This window comes from Lagopus leucura, unplaced genomic scaffold (genome assembly GCF_019238085.1).
Source record: "Lagopus leucura isolate 7727_CA_CO unplaced genomic scaffold, USGS_WTPT01 Super-Scaffold_100001, whole genome shotgun sequence".
Classification (NCBI taxonomy): Eukaryota; Metazoa; Chordata; class Aves; order Galliformes; family Phasianidae; genus Lagopus; species Lagopus leucura.
The window spans coordinates 4,376,041-4,393,044 of NW_024962262.1; the positions used below are offsets into that span (position 1 = coordinate 4,376,041).

General features: G+C 39.9%; 1 protein-coding gene across 4 annotated transcripts in view; it reads left to right on the forward strand.

The window, feature by feature from the left end:
* CDK8 (cyclin dependent kinase 8) overlaps window positions 1-13,849 on the forward strand; it is a 64,848-nt gene extending 50,999 nt beyond the window's left edge. For 3 of the 4 annotated variants that reach the window (XM_042867541.1, XM_042867544.1, XM_042867545.1), the window contains 6 exons: window positions 449-518; window positions 1,576-1,648; window positions 6,457-6,554; window positions 7,925-8,003; window positions 8,123-8,281; window positions 12,551-13,849. In XM_042867541.1, the coding sequence (XP_042723475.1) occupies window positions 449-518; window positions 1,576-1,648; window positions 6,457-6,554; window positions 7,925-8,003; window positions 8,123-8,281; window positions 12,551-12,676 (605 nt within the window). In that variant the 3' untranslated portion in view covers window positions 12,677-13,849. The remainder of the gene's footprint in view (window positions 1-448; window positions 519-1,575; window positions 1,649-6,456; window positions 6,555-7,924; window positions 8,004-8,122; window positions 8,282-12,550) is intronic. The other variant, XM_042867542.1, reaches the window with a different exon arrangement.
* Window positions 13,850-17,004: the final 3,155 nt, after the last annotated feature.

Genomic DNA, 17,004 nt, shown 5'->3' on the forward strand with positions numbered 1-17,004 from the left:
GATTTCTTTTAGGCTGAAGCTGGCACAGATTTTCACAGTACCTCCATGCATTTTCCTGTGACAGAACTATCAGAATGAAAATGAATGTTTACTAGACTCAGGTGTAATCCTACCCAGTGATCACTGTTGTTCCTAAATAAATTAGGGAACCGACCTGAAGGGTGCAAGTGCACTGGGCTGACATGTTTTTCTTCTGTGTTGTCCTTTGGTCATATGGAGATCTTCATTGCAGCTGGTAGGTTTTTTTTTTTGGAGTTCTTGAGTTACATATAAATAGAATCTCTTATGAGCTGAGAAGATTAATTGTGAAGAGAGGGAATGTAAAGAAATAAGTAGCTATAAGCTTAGAGTAGCTGAATGAAAAAAGTAGGGTCCGCATTGGTACTTTAAAAGCCTTTGTTGTAGTTAGGAGAACGAAAAATAAAGTAATGAATACTGATTTTTGCAGATAAAGATTGGGAAGACATAAAAAAGATGCCTGAACATTCAACTTTAATGAAGGATTTCCGAAGAAACACGTAAGTCTGTGTTGAGATGAGCTTTCTGAAGAGTGCCTATTTTATTTCTCCCTCCTACTTTACAGTTATTATAGTTTAGGTTGTTTTCATCCTAAGCAGTGGCTATGTAACTGGGACTTAGATTCTGAAGAAGTAGAAAGTTGGTTTTTAATGGTAAAGTTGATCTGTTGAGTTGATGTGAATCATAGAAAAGTGGCTAGACATGGACAGCAAATGAGAGAGTGGCAGGTGTGAAACTGCTGATGCCAGTAAGACCTCAGACAGCTCTGAAGATTACTAAGCATAGTTTCTCAGAGCTGCTTCCAAATCTGTGGTACTGAAAATGATTCTCCTGTGATAGCTGCATATAAGTAGTGTAGCAAGCTTATAGTATTTCTAACAAGCTGAGTATAATTGTCAGTCATGATACCTGGGGTAGCTTATGAAGGAAAGAATATCTTAAACATGTTGTTGTCACATTACCAGATTCTAACACTTGCCCTTAAGACCCTACCACTGTTGTCTTTTTGCTTCCCTACTGATCAAATTGAGGGATTTGGAGCACTATTATTATATGTTTCTTGCATCTGCAATGCTATCGCAACAAACCATTTAGAGACCTTATTTCTGAGCTTCTGCTCAAAAAAGTGAGTTTGTGGACGTTCTTGTAACAACCTGCACATTGTAGGACAGTGTTGACACGGACATGGCATTTATCTCAGTGTGTCCTAACATTAGAAATACGTAGAATTCTCTGGATAGAATGAAACTGTTCAAACTGTTACAGTGAAGTGGCTAAAAGTCCAAGTGATAGTTTGCTGACTGTACATGGTTTAAGAGTAGGCTTTTTATATTGATGTGATGTGTATTACACAAACATGTAAGAGGGAACAGATGAATTTCTGTAGTGTTTGAATGGTTTTTAAGCAATCTTCTGGTCTTGGTAGTTGCTCTTCTTTCTGTGCTTAATAGATTAGCAAAGACAGCTATTCTCAATAATACGTTTCTTGAGTGCTAAGAAAGCTTTGTAGCATCACTGCTTTGCGTATTAGAAATTTAATTTTCTGTTCTTCTCTAGATACACCAATTGCAGCCTTATCAAATATATGGAAAAGCATAAAGTTAAACCAGACAGTAAGGCATTTCACTTGGTAAGTTCCTGCATTCACAAAATAAAATAAAAATCCTTATGTAAGTTAGAATTCTTTAGATTGAGAGTCTGTGACTAACTTTATTTTATAAATATTATATTTCATCTTTTAAATAAAGTTAGTAATAAGTGATATATGATTTGAAAGTTGCAAAAACACATTATCTTCTCACAGTAGTATAATTCTCTGAGCTATTCATCAGATTAATTCATTTATCAAGTGTATTAGAAGTTTTCGGTCTTGAAACAGTATTAAATGTGTAGCTGTATTTGCAATATTACTATTATTTTTGCTATTTTACTGCTTTACATACTTCTAATAGCTTATTTTTTGTTTTAAAAATATCCTTAATCGCATTATTTTCTACATATTCATTTTAAACTTACCACTCTTGCCTGTTCGAAAACAAAGCAACATGAATTAAGAAAATAGCTGCCAAATCAAAAGAGCCCAACATTTTACTTGAGACTTGTATGTTTAGAAAATTACATCGTGTGTGTTCCTGGTGCATTAATCTTTAATAGCTTTTTTTACAGAAACTTTTTAGTATTCTTCAGTACTCTTACAATAGTTAGTTGTCTCTAGAACATAACACTTATTTTTGTTTAGACTTCCATTAAAATAATACACTTGCAATTGTAAAACACCCCAGCTAATTCCAGAAGTGGTGAATGCATGGATAAGTGTGGTTGCCAAGGATGAAATGCTTTCATTTATCCGCTTGAACTAAGTAGAATTTTCCTTTCCTGACACTGAAGTACAGGTTTCCTTGTCACATGCGGAAGTGATGTTACATGAGACAACTTTGACTCCTTTCTGTTTTTCCAGCTTATTTTTTTTCCCACTCTTTCTTTGGTTTCTGTTTTCCTGCTTAAATGTGCCCTGGAACATGGAGACCCAGCTGCTGCTCCTGGTTGATTTTTCCTTTTATCCCATGGCATGTAGTCACAAAGTCATATAAAGTATACTGTATTTTTCTTATGTTGCTCAGGCAGGTGATCTTCTGGTTCAACAGTTTTTTATAGACAATATTTGTAATGCTAAGTGAAAAATTCATGTCTGTGCTGTTGCCTGAACAAGGGGACAGAATGGTTTGGATGTCCCCCACACGATAATGGCTACACAGTCATTAAACTTGTCTTGTGGTTTTAGTTTTTTGTTGCTGATGATTACAAAGTTTGTTCACATCTTGTCTGCACATGATAGGAAGGCTTTATAAGCCAATTTCCTAATAAAGTGCCAGAATTTTGCAGTGTTTTTTATGCTTGTGGTGTTCTTTAAGTGTGTTGGCAATTTTCTTTTCTTTTTTCCCTTCTTTTCACTCCTGTGATTGCTTTTGAATTGTTTGAGATAATAGTTCCACAAAAACTTTGTGCAAACTTAGGTAGTTGAAAATGCCTATTGTGACTCCTTGTGAATGATGTGAAAAACAAAGCTGGATTGATGGCAGTGCTGGGAGGCCTCTATGGATTAGCAAAAGAGCTCCTGGAGTTACAAAAGCACAAAAAGAAAGTCTGTAGGGAGTGGAGGCAGGAACAGGTTACCTGGAAGGACTACAAAGAAGCTGTCTGAGCAGCCAGGAGTCAGGTTAGGAAACTAAAAGCCAGATAGAATTAAATCTAGCCAGGGACATCAAGGGGAACAAGAAGAAATTCTAGAGGTGTATCAGTGATAAAAGGAAGGCCAGGGAAGATGTGGGCCCTCTCTGGAAGGAAACTGGAGATCTGATCACATGGGGTACAGGGAAAGCTGCTCAGTGTTCAGTTATTTCTTTGCTTCAGTCTTCATCACAAGGGTTCTGGCCACACTACCCTAGCTACAGAAAGCAAAAATAAGAACTTGGAGAAGGAAGATCAGCATGCTTCAAGTGAAGATCAAGTTTGAGGCCGTCTAAAGAACCTAAAAGTTCAGAAGTCCTTGGGACCCAATGAGATCCATCCACGGGTTCTAAGGGAACCGGCAGATGATATGGTTCGGTCGTGGTTGGTCTCGATGATCTTTAAGATCTTTTCCAACCTGAGCAATTCTATGATTCTGTGATTCTGTGAAGTTGCCAAGCTGCTATCCATCTTTTTAGAAAAGTCATGGCAGTCTGGTGAAGTTCCCACTGATTGGAAAAGGGAAAGCATAACCCCCATTTGCAAGAAGGGAAAAAGGAAGATTCAGGAAACTACAGACCAGTCAGTCTCACCTCTGTGCCTGGCAAGATCATGGAGCGGATCCTCCTGAAGGCCCTACTAAGGTGCATGGGAAACAAAGACGAGGTGATTGGTGGTAACAAACATGGTTTCACCAAGGGTAAGTCGTGCCTGACCTACCCTTTTATGATGGAGTTACAGCGTCAGTGGATAAAGGAAGAGCAACTAATGTCACCTACCTGGACTTTTGCAAAGCCTTTGACACACTCCCGCATTATATCCTGGTCACCAAATGGAGAAAAATGGATTTGATGGGTGGATCACTTGCTAAATGAGGAATTGGCCAGGCTTCCACAACCTCACTGGGCAACCTGCTCCAGTGTCTCACCACCCTCACAGTGAAGAATTTCTTCATGATACTTAGTCTAAATCTTTAAAGCCATTTCCCCTCATCCTGATGCTACATGGCCTTATGTAAGTCCCTCCCCAGCTTTCCTTTAGGCCCCCTGGATGGGGCTTTGAGTAGCCTGGTCTAAAGGGAGGTGTCCCTGCCTATAGCAGGGGGTTGGAACTAGATGATATTAAAGGTTCCTTCCAGCCCAAAGCATCTGATGATTCTGTGATTTATTATGTTCTAAACCATGCCATTAGAACTGAAGGCTGAGGAGAGGAAATGCACTTTCTAACTTTAGCTGTCTGCCATATGGAGGTCTGCACTGTGGTTGCATATGCCCACTTATAGCTAGTGAAAGGAGATGATCAACTCGTATATAGATTGTGACACTAGATCTTTATAAAAAGGTTAATCTTATGAAAAGTATGAAGAGCAACTGTGAAATTCATGCTATTTACATATGTAATTTCTGCACATCTTGTTAGATGGCTTATTTTTCAAAACAAAGTGCTCTAAGTCAAAAGTGCAGCATTTCTTTTGAAGATCATTGTCTGTGACAATACGTCCAGTGGGTGGCATACCTGCCCATGGCAGCTATGGGGGTTGCAATTGATCATATTTAAAGACCCTTCCAACAAAACCATTCTGTAATTCTATGGTCAAGATGTAGTTTTGACTTAGGTGCTGTATTCCATCATAATAGTACATAAAGGATTTTTATTTTTCTTTCCCTGTTAATATCTGAAGTTCAGCTCATTCTGCTCAGAAAAGCTGTACATCTAGCACAACTGTATTCCACAAAATAACTGCTGAATGGATGGACAGAAACAGATGCACCTGCACCACCCTTTTGAGAAAGAGAAACTTCTAAAATGCAGTACTGCTGTTTCAGTACTGGAGTTAGACAAAACCTCTATGGTCTGCAGATCCTAAACCAGAGAAAGATCTTACACATATGGAAAGAGCATGGTATTTCTAATGTGTTTTTAATTGAAAATTGCTGTTGAGATGTCACAGTGGCAGATGTGTGAAGTCCAGACAGCTTCTGAAAATGTTCAGGTGATTGCAAAATTAGACTAGAACAGGAAGACACATGCAAGAGATGTTTTTGAAACCACCTTTCAGTCTTCAATGTTATGCTGAATTTAGACTTCGCTGGTATTTTAAGTTGGTAAGGATGAGATTCTGGCTATGTATCCTGAGCATTTCTCAAAGGCCGTGCATCTAAGTACCTGTGTTTGAAACTTTCCGTATCATTTTCTCACTTTGCTTTGATTAGCAGGTTTGTTTTATTAAATTTTCATCTTTGTGTGTTACCTTAAGGGTTTTGGTTGTGCTCCCTGTCACTGAAACATCTTGTCTGCCATTTTAAAAAGTTAGGCACAGGGCAAATATCATGTGTGCTTCTTAGCCCTCTTTTAATACATTCCAATGAGAGCAAGATGTGCCATGTCAAAGGGTAAGGTTTTGCTGGTTTTTTAGTTGACCTGAGTTCAGCTATTTTCTGAAATGTACTTCACTTTGTCTTTTGCACGTTCATACTTTATCGGCAATGATCATCTTCACTGTCTTTAACCAGCACAGATGTTTTGAAATACATTTTCTTTTCAAGTAGCTGGCATCTGATCTGATTTATCACCTTCGTGAAATAAAGGCCCAGGTCTTAATCTGATAGAGAAATGGCGCTGGATCCATTTCAGCGTACCAACAACGTGTAGCAAACACTTGTGTTGGAGAATCTGTGTTTATCAGAAGAGACAAATACGTGCAGGAGTGGGTAATAAAAAGTTGTCTAGCCAGGTGGAGTTTTTGGATGTGCTGATGGCCGCTTTATCACGTTTTCTGAATTGTGACTTTATAGAGATCTTCTGAATTCTATGGATGACAGTGAAAATGTATTGATGTGGCAATACAGAATAATGAGGAATAATGAGTGTGGCATCACTTTTGCTTATCAATTGCTATTTGTTAATTAAATGGTGTGATGTGACTTCCTGTTAAGTGTAGTTATGAAGCCAATTATGCACGTGTTGCATGTAGCAGGAAGTGACAGGCTGCTAAAACTGATGGTAAGTTATGGATGCTCTGTGTGGAGCTATGTTTTTAACAAAAGAAAAGAATGTGGTTCCTGCCATTTATGGTTCAGGTTATGACATCGGAGACATTTTCAGAAATAATGTAGTCTGAAATGAAATTCGTTTACAAAATGAATATTTTGTAAATTCTGTTATATCAGTTCTGATAATGCAGAGCTTTTTATCTTTCATTTTATGTAGCTTCAGAAATTGCTCACTATGGATCCAATAAAGAGAATTACCTCAGAACAGGCTATGCAGGATCCATATTTCTTAGAAGATCCGCTTCCCACATCCGAGTAAGTGGTCAGTTTATTAACCTATCAGTACATCCAGAGGTGCCTTAGAAGTGCATGCTTTCTCTGCTATAAATGTTGGTGAATATTGAGCTGAATACTTACTGTCTAACATCCAAAGAAAGCTCTAACAGCTAAAACGCTGTTTGAGGATTTTAAAATTAAGTAGCATTCTTATTAATCTCTTGCTTTATGGAACTTTGATCCTGTTAGTTGCAGCACTAATCTTGTTATTCACTGACAGGTTGATTAGGCATGCTACAGATCTTTGTAGACAACTGCTAAGTGCCTGCAGGTCCAACTCCTCTGCTCCAGAATGCCAAATGACACTCACTAATAAGTTTACATTTTTCTGTCCTAGCCTTTGTTGTAAATTCAGTGGTGAAGAGACTCAGCTCTGTGTCTCTGTGTTGTCATCCTTAACAACTTAAACCTATTTTCTGTAGATGCTCCCTTTTGTTTAAGCAGTGAGATTACAAAAGGAACAAAATTTAGAGACGATGAATAATTTCATTTTTAATGAACTTCTCCTTTCCTCAAAAAAACAACAGTGCAGAACATGAATGTGCACATCTTTAGAAGCGATTAGTGCCCATTGTGCATCGTTCTCTACAGTTATTTAGGGTAGAATTTGCAAAGTATGGTATGTATATTTAAAAGCAGTTAATTAAAATGACATTATATCACTAAAATCTGCTAAGTTATTTATAACCTGACCTGCCTCTGTTATTTAATGTTGTCATGTGAATGATTTGATTGTGCATAAACTGGTTTTAGGCCAGTGCTTGACTTCTTTCTTGTATTAAGTTGGCATTTCAGAGCAAATGCACTATTAGTAATGCTAACAGGTGCACAGAAACATTATTACAAATGTTTTCTATTGCTAAAGGGCAGATAAGTCTTAACTTGTGCTAGCAGTAGCAAATTAGTGTGTGATCCATGAGATATGAATTGAAGATGAAACTTCCAGTTATTTTTAAGTGTTACAGGTGGTTTTGTTAATAGGCAGTGGACTTTACAGGCCAGTTTTTAATTGGATTTGGGACAGTGAATTATGCTGTGACTGGATGAAGGCAGCTCTGTGGTCCTCTGCAGATACCTTTCCAGCCATCAGTTTCATCACCAGTTACTGGAAACGCTGAAAACTGCTAGGAATTTGGATGAGTTTATCAGAGGCAATGTAAAATTTAAAACTATTGTGAATAGGTTTACTAAGTCTAGTATGTGGTGGAAGTAAGAAAAGGAAAACTCCATTTGTTGTAGATAAAGGCTCCCAGTGAGGCTACTTGAAACTAGTGTGGGTGGAGTATGGATCTTACAGGTCTAACTTTTCTGTTCTAATACAGTGATAAATAGACTTTTCTGGGGGGCAGTGTTTTTGCAGGTTGTCAAATCCCTTACCCAAAACGAGAATTTTTAACAGAAGAAGAACCAGATGATAAAGGAGACAAAGTAAGTACTGGAAGAACGGTATCATCGTGCTTCACTGGCTTTCACACTATTTCCTGTTTTCATGTTTTTTCATGTACTGCTTTTGAGTTGAAATTTTTCTTTGTGTTTAAACAATTGAGAAGAACCAGCAGCAGCAGCAGGGCAATAACCATACTAATGGAACTGGTCATCCAGGGAACCAAGACAACAGTCACACGCAGGGACCCCCACTGAAAAAAGTGAGAGTTGTTCCTCCTACCACTACCTCAGGTGGACTTATTATGACCTCAGACTATCAGGTATTTTTTTTTTTCTTATCTTGTTTGATTCTCCTGTTCACAACAGAATTTCTTCAAGCTAATAAAGTAATCCTGTAAATGGTATTTTTTTGCATCCATCAGATCAACTGCATTTATTTGATGGTTTGCCTGCCAATTAATATGCTGTTGCTTCTTAAGTTTGCAGCCCATTCAACTAAATTAGGATCAGAAATTATTATAGCTACTAATTATTGCATTTGTATTAGGCAATGCTGATTGTAGATCAGGGGCCTGTTGTGCTTCTCTCTGTATGACCTAAAAATAACATTGCTTATTTTGACAAGCCTGCAGCGCTAGGAAGCAAAGCATATTGCAGTAAACAAGCTGAGTTTGAACAAGGGTTTTAGTTGGGTAAATGGACTGAAAAGCAGAATTTTGGATGGCAAAGTTGACATGACTGAAAACCAAGTGAGGTTCCAGATCGAGTAAGCCCAGTGTTACTGATATGAGGAGACAGGTGCGATGGCAGCAATCAGTAAGTGAAGAAGTGAAGTCAAATTAGGAAATTGGAAAAGGGGTCAAAAAATATTCCACAGTCTGCACAGGGAATGTTATCGAAATGTATAGGGTTAAACGAGATTGCTCTTGAAGAATTAAAGACAGAACATTCAGCTAAAGCTAGCTAGAAATTACAAAAGAGGGGCAAGGAAGATATTTTTCAGGAGATGAGAAATAATGACCTGGAACTCACTTAGCTATCCTTATATTCCATAACAAAACTTAGGAAGAGTCAAAGAAGATTGCATTTGTTCACTAATAAAACTGTTGTTGTTGACTTGCTTTTCGCAGTTCGATAGGCTGTTTCTCCATAAACACCAATGGGTGTTGAAATCTTGTATTTCAGAATTTGTTCATGAGAGTATCGAGTGTCCCAGGAGTCTGCCTGGGCGCATGACCCTAGCTTAGAAAGATGGGTATACTTGGGGCAGTATGCACAACTTGAAAACATCTGGAAATGTAACAGGGCCATTTTCAGGAGCCTTATTGAGACTCTTTGTATAAATCCCAGTGAGCCATGGTTCAGTTCATCTTAGGACATCAGTAATTTATCAGTTTTCAAGTTGTTCTCCTAGAATTACATAGATTTTTTGAGCTGTTTGAAACTGTGTGGTCCATCTTAACTACAAACTAGAGTGTTGAGTGTTGAGCTTCTGAATATAAAGGTGGTCTGTCTTTTATTTGGATTGTGCATCACAACACTCTTACTGGAGATTCATCTCTTTCAGTTTGTCAGGCTGCAAAGTTGATAATAGTGCTCTTAGCTGGCTCTTTCTACTATTTCTGTGCATCTATTTTTAAGGCAGCATATGCAGTTGTAACCCTCTTAATCTTCATGTCATCTTGAGTCACATATCTGGGGAGTTTGATATGAAGGTTACATATATTGTGTCAAGGAGCCCCATTTATTTGCCCTATTTAAGCATCCTTCACCTAATTTTGCTGCTGTAGCTTGGCATTTGGAACAAACTTATGTTTCCACTTTTATGAGCAAGAGCTAAGATTGCTACCTGAGAAGTTAGACTGAAATTGCCTTGGAAGGAGTTGAACTAGTTTTGTCTTCAGTTTGTGTTCATCAAAACAATTTTGTGTTCTCTGGTAGCCATCCCAGGACTGTAGATGGGGGCAGCCCTTGTCAACAAACTTAATTTCGGAGTACTTCTGCCTTGAAGTAGTGATAGCAGCTACTTTACTCCCTCAGGAGCTCGTTTTAATAACTTGATTGCTCCTAATTAATAGTTCTGCTTTCTTCAGGAAGCAAAACACTTGGTTCTATAAAAAAAAAAATTACTGAACAAACAACAACTACAACAAAAGGAAACCAAAAAACCTCTGTTCTTCCTCCCCTCACCCCTCTGTTTCAGTCTCACATGAAGGAAATGGGTTTTGCTCTGATCAGGTTATCTGGAAAATACGGTAAGCAAAGAGAGGAGATGTGCACTTGCTGGCACTGGAACAAAAGCGGTTAAATGTTGCCCGTTGGTGGTTTCAGGTGTCCCTGAAAACATTCCTCAAATTTCTTAATTCTGATCCTGCAGCTCAAAGAGACAGCAAGCAAATGTTACAGTACAGCCCTGTGTTTTAATCCAACACCTACTCTTTGTTCTTCATTGAATTTGTTGAAGTTCCCCTTGCAAAGAAGGATTGCCATCTTCTGGGCAGGACACACTACGGCAGTTTCCCTTTCCACTTAGAAGCTGAATTACTCTCTGCAGAGCAAACTGACCTTCTAAATTCTTTCTGCTGTGCATAAAAATAGTAGACACATAGCATACAGACATCCTTACTTTCTCCTTACATTTGCAACATGACACTTCTGAAGCTGATGTGATTAAATGAACTGAAGCAGTTCCAGTACTCTGCACTTTTGCCAGCTATAGCCCTCTGGGTGCTTAACGGTTTGTAAAGAGTACTGGCTATTTACATCTTGTCTTAAAACAAAAGCTGTTAGTCGCACTAAGTTTCATGAAAAACATGACTTCTTTAATGAGCCCCACCTTATAACATCAGTTATAGAAGTAGAGATGCAGAAGTTGTTTACAGCATGGTGAATTTTTAAATGGCTATGCTTGTGATATTTTCCAATTTCCTATATAGGAGAGCCACTTTTGAGCAAAAAGACTGCTGAGGGGTTGGTTGGTTTGTTTTTTTTTGCTCTGTGTAATGCATCCTGTGTCTGCTCTGTGGAGAGGGGTGACCCAGAGCTTTGGCACTTTCACTGAGTCCATCTCTAAAAGAGAAGGCAAGTGTCACAGAAGTTCTGTCGCTGTGTTAATGGTGAAGCTCAGCAGTGCTAATCTGTTCCTGCTGTCACTAAGTGCTGCTCTTGCCATTTCTTCTTCTTTACACTATGCACCTCTAGAGAGCCAGCTCCATCCAGTGAGCATATGTTAGCAAGTAGAGTTTGGCTTTTGATTTTTCCTTGCTCAACATCCCAATTATAGTTTCCACTCTATATGCCAAATGGCAGAAAAGAAGCAAACAAACAAAAAGCCAAAACCCAATCCTGTTATTTGTTTTCCAGCTGATGACATCGTTAAAGCTACTTTAATATTTTACTTTTTCAGGACATTGTTTAACCTCAGATTGGTGTATTCAGATCTCAGTAGCTCCACCTTGGCCCTGGAGTTCTCGCTATAGAGAATTTTCCCAACCTTTAGTAGGAGCTGCTTTTGCTAACATGGGTCTTGTGGTATCAAGAGTTCAGAAGTTGCACAGCAGTTTCCAAAACCTGTGATTTTTGTGTGTAAACTTACCCAGTGATCATATGCTTACATTCAAAGTCCTGCATGCAGTGCTTCCCCTTTATAGTTCCAGCTGTGTAAATAACTGACTTCTAGGCTGGGATTGAGTTAGACAGCTGCTGACTTGCTCAGGTCTCCTTGCAGTGCTCCACTTGGTAAATAATCATAGAAATGCTGGGTGAAAGAGGCCTCTGGAGACCATCCAGTCCAATCTCCCACTTGAAGCAGGACTGCTGCTAATGCTAAATCAGGTCAGCCGTGGCTTTATGTAGCCAAGTCGTGGAAAATTCCATAGACAGCCACAGAGACTTCACCGCCTTCCTGGACAAGTTCTCCTAGTGCTGTGCTTGCCTCCTTGTGTATATTTTTTCCCTAATGTCCAACCTGAACCTCCCAGGCTTCTGCCATCGTGGCCCTTTTCCCTTGAAATATCTGGTTCTACTGAGAAGAGCTTGGCTATCATCTTTAACCCAACTCCAAGGAGCTATAAGGCTGCTAGGTGGCCCCTTAGCCTAAACACACTTATTATTTTCCAGCCCGTGCTCCCAGGCCAAGCAGAAGGTTGGTAAACACATCCTTTGTAACAGGAGGTCTGAATGATTCCAACTGGCTCATCAGCACTGAGATGCACAGATCTGAGCTCCAGCCCCAAAATACTTTCTTGGCAGTGTAAGGGAGCAAGTGGAGAAGCCTCTGATGTGGCTAATAGTAGCTTTCTGTAACATGCAGCTGTGCCATACCTACCTGGAGGGCTGTTGGGGTTTGGCTCTGATGGGTGTGGATTCCCAAAAGGTAATTCAGAGTGGATAACTAACTGGTGGTAGCAGTGCCTTTCTAACCTGCTGTTCCTGATGTTCACATCAGGCCCTGTGGTAATCTAAGTGAGAAGAGTATAGGGACAGCAGCTGCTTTAGGACTGCGTGTGCTCAGTACCTCTTGAAGAAGTAACTCTGTAGACCCAGCTGATGAGAAGGATTACCATTCCTCTGCTTTTACCCCTTTCTAGCGTTCCAATCCCCATGCTGCCTACCCCAACCCCGGACCAAGCACATCGCAGCCACAGAGCAGCATGGGATATTCAACTACCTCCCAGCAGCCTCCACAGTACTCACATCAGACACATCGGTACTGAGCTGCATCCCAATAATGTCAGTGCACTGTTGCTAATGCTGCAGGACTGCGCAGCTGCCTGCCTGGAACCTGGCCTGGGCCACAAGAATGTACTGTACAACCACACCTTCAACACGTCTGATCGCCAAGTTCCACCACCTTTCACAGAATGGAGTAGTGGCTCCCAGTTGTACCTGTTGTTGGGTTAGACTTGAAAAGAAAGTGCTAGCACAGTTTGTGTTGTGGATATGCTACTTCCATAGTTTACTTGACATGGTTCAGACTGACCGATGCATTTTTGTTCAGTGACAGTCTGTAGCAGTTGAAGCTGTGAAATGTGCTAGGGGCAAGCATTTTTGTTGTCGTATGTGGTGAATTCTCTCGATGTAACAACCTTATCTGACCAATAGTACACGACATCTTTGAACTGGTACTTGAAGCATACAGTATGTGTTAACATGGCAAAAAAAGCAAAATAACCGTGATTCCAACTGAAATTATTTTGGTATACATTTATTTTTAGTGACTTTTGTGGGTTGGTTCATTTTCCACGTAGGTCAATGTTTGATGACCAACACAATTGCTACGATGAGGTTTTTTTATGGACATGAAAGCGTTTGCATTTTTTCCAGCAATTACAAACGTCCCAAAGATTAATTTCCAGCGTAAGTTTTTGGTTTTGTTTTTAAATCTATGACTTGACTGGTATTAAAGCTGCTATTTGATAGTAAAATAAGTATGTTGTCATTGATATAAACATGTTTGGTTCAGCAAACAAGTGAAAATGATTGTCATAGACAGTGTTTTATTTTTTTTTTTTCCTGTTGGTGTTAATGATTTGTGAGCATGCTTTGGGATTAAAAAAGCATGAGTGATATTCCCTGAAGAGGTGTGGCATCCGTTCAGATATTTCGTCATGATTTTTGAGAGCAGGCTTGGTGTAGTGGACTTCAAATTTCGTTCAGTTCCTTCTTTTCTTCTTTTTTTAAATGTCCGCACGTTGTTTAGGGGTGCCATCCTTACAGCAGAGGATCAAGGTGTTAGGAGAGCCTTAGAATTTATGAGGAAGACCTTACCTACAATGTACTGTATCAAACTATTTTACATGAATGACGCAAGTATTCTGAGTAAAAGAAAAATCGAACATTGTTAAAACAAGGTGTTATGTAATAAATTTATTTTTCATAAATCTGCACATGATCTTTGCCTGTATTCCTTCAGTGCGCGGCGCCCCAGTCCCCCGCTGTACGTATATATTGGGTTTTGTTTTCACAAACAGCATTTAACCTGCATTTCTGCTGCTTTTTAAATTGCAGAAAAAAGATAGATGCCTTCATAAAACATCGTTGCCTCCTGCTGGGGACATCTGGTTGGTCAGCTGGAGGTGCACTGAATGTGGGTCCATTGCCAGCTGTGTTTTATACATCAGACAGCTCGTCCTCATCTGCAAAATCCAGAGACCTTCTTGCTTAAGTAGTTTTCCTAAGGTTTCTTTCACTTTCTTGCCATCTGATACCATACCACGACTTTATGACATTAACATCTTTTGCAATATGTGCAGGATTTTGTCTGCGAGCGTTTCATGGAGAGTGAACGTCCAGTTGTACGACCCATCTGTCCCATGAAAAGGGCAGACAAGTTGGGCACTAAAAAATGCGCAGAGGTGGGGGCTGGGTGTAGCCAAAGGAGAAACAAGTCTGTAGCCGACCCAAAATGCAAACCAGGGGTAAGTTTGAGGTGTAATAAAAGTAATGGAGTAGAGAAGAGGTTTAAATGTTTTTGAGATGTAAGACAAAAGAAAAAAGGCAGAGTCCAAAGTTTATGCTGCTTGAGAAAGAGGAAGTTCAGCAATAGCATGAGATTCATCGTGGACTTAATAGAGTCAAAATGTGACTTCCTCAAGTCTGGAATAAACTGAAATATGGAATTGGGAGTGCTGTAAAATTCTTTCTGGTGTCTTTTCACATGAAAGCTTTTCCCTTCTTCCCTAAATATTTATGTAGACTTTGAACTTGTGTGTTCAGTGGCTCTCACAGCTGCTGAAGGGATGACAAGAGTAATTTTTATGCAGTTTTATTTCTATTAAATTTCTGTCAGCCCCAATTTTTTGCTTATTTGGACTTATTAATGCATGAGAATTAGTATTATTCATATTAATGCTAATCTTACTTGATACCAGTATATTTTGATGTCTTCAATGCTTTGTTTGAAAATAGAGGCCAACTTTAATTTATTTTTCTATAGGGACGTGCTGCCAGCTGACAAAAAGAACCCTTGCCATTAGTTTGCACTTGAATTTAATTTTCCCATTGAAAAGGTTATTTGGAGATGCAGGCACAGCTTATCATCTGATAATAGCGAAACTAAATTATGCCCTACATGTAGTTATAAGCTGTCTGCTCCTCCGTTTGCAGTCATTTCATTCATTCTACTCCATTCTTGTAAACGTATCACAGATTGCTTCAACAAACTGCAGTCACATTTCTGTATCAGACTTGTTCTGATGTCTGGGTGTCACCTCCTTCTGAGGATGAATTTGGGATTTCTTTCTCCAGAACAGTGGGAATAGAAGGTTGTCAGTACTTGGTGTGACCTCTGCCTTCAAGAGAGGGTGCATTTCTACTGTTGCTAAGGCTAATTTTGTTGTGTAGGTGACAGTTATAAAATTATCTTCTGCACCAAATAAATTTCTTAGTTCTTAATGCTGTCTTAACTGTAGGAAAGGCACTAAATTACTATCCTGAACTATTCAAAAACAAAAGCATAAATTCATTCTTTGGCTTTGGGGAGCTTTTAATGTGAGGCTAAGGGAAGGTAAGGAAGAAGAAAGCATCTTTGAGAACATTTTAATAGAGCAGTTGCAGACTGGTGAGAGCAGCGAGGCGGTGGCAGCTGGCGTGCGAGTTGCAGCTCTCCTTGCACAGCTGAGCATTTGTTGTGAGACTCAAGAAGTTCAGAGCTTTTCATTTTTCACCAACAATTCTCTGGGCCAATCTGAGCATATTTCAAACACCTGGAGCCTGGGAGCCAGTCTTTGTTTCTCTGATTAAAGAATAAATTATTTTCCAAGGGTAGGCTTATGCTGAAAGTGGGGCTACAGGTTTAACTCAATCATTAGGCTAAGTACACTTTTGCACTTTGATTCGCCTTGGCACTCGCAGCAAGCCAAGCCTTTGTAAAACAGAGCTTATTGTGGTCAGAATTTATTATACATGCTAAGGATGCATCTCTCTAAAAGAAATAGAAAACATTTTTTTGCAAAGACCCTTTTTGAAGAAGGTTTCAGTGTTAATGGAGGTGGGAGGAGCAGCAGCAGAAGGAAATGAGACCCTTTCTGCCCTTTGCTTTTCTGTGGTGTTGTATAGGAATTGAAAAATGCTTGGTGAGCTCACAGAGCTGCCAGGGCAGTGTGCTGCTGGGTGGCAGGCAGAGCTCAGGTTGGTTGTCTTCAGTTTGCTTTTTCCTTTCTGGGATGCGTGGTTGAGTTGAGCCTGCTGTGAGCTGGGAAGATTCATGTGGAAGTGGCAGGAGCAGTAGGTGCAAACACCACTTCCCTTTCTCTTCATAGCACCTGACTTAATACTCTGACAGAACAAGAAAGAGCAAGTGCCTTTGCATTCTTGTGCTGAGGGCCATGAGCAGCCCAAGTGTCTCAGCGACCTCATAGCACAGAGCAAAACACAGAGCAAGGTGATTCTGTGAGACTTCACTGCCCCTTAGCGTGGTGTTTGATAGGAAGCAGTGCAAAGGGAACTCCATCACCATCTGAAGTGAGAAGACAACAACAGATCATGAGTGGGGCATGTCGAACCACCTGAAGATCTATCAGAAGGGATCTTGGAAACTCTTCTTTTTTTCACCTCGCTGTTTGTCTCCTGCCTGCTCACACCCGAGTGTAAGTGGCAATGAGAGTGAGGGCTTGGGGTCAGTTGCACGCGAAGGTTTTATGGGAAGAAATTACCTGTGCTGTTCCCCAAAGTCCATTGATTCCTTTCTGAAATTGTTCCCTAAATAATGAGCCACTTCTTCTGCCTCTCCCCAGGCCAATCCTGGCTCTGCTGAAAGGCTTGACCTTTCATGTGTGGTGGCTGCTGGTGATTTTATGGGCACTGTTAGGCAGTTTGACTGCCACCAACTGGAATAATTGGGATAACTGGGGAGGAGGAGCTTCGATTGGTTACTGCCTTTCAAAAGGGGAGGTCACAGATTGTTTCTTGGAGCCAACTGTGAAGTTGCAGACCTGCCATTTGGACAAGATGTTGCTGTTATTGTAAGTTGAGCATATTTTTTGTGGAAGGACTGACTAATGTGGTGCTCCCTGCTTGCTATTTTAGTTACACCTCTGAATGG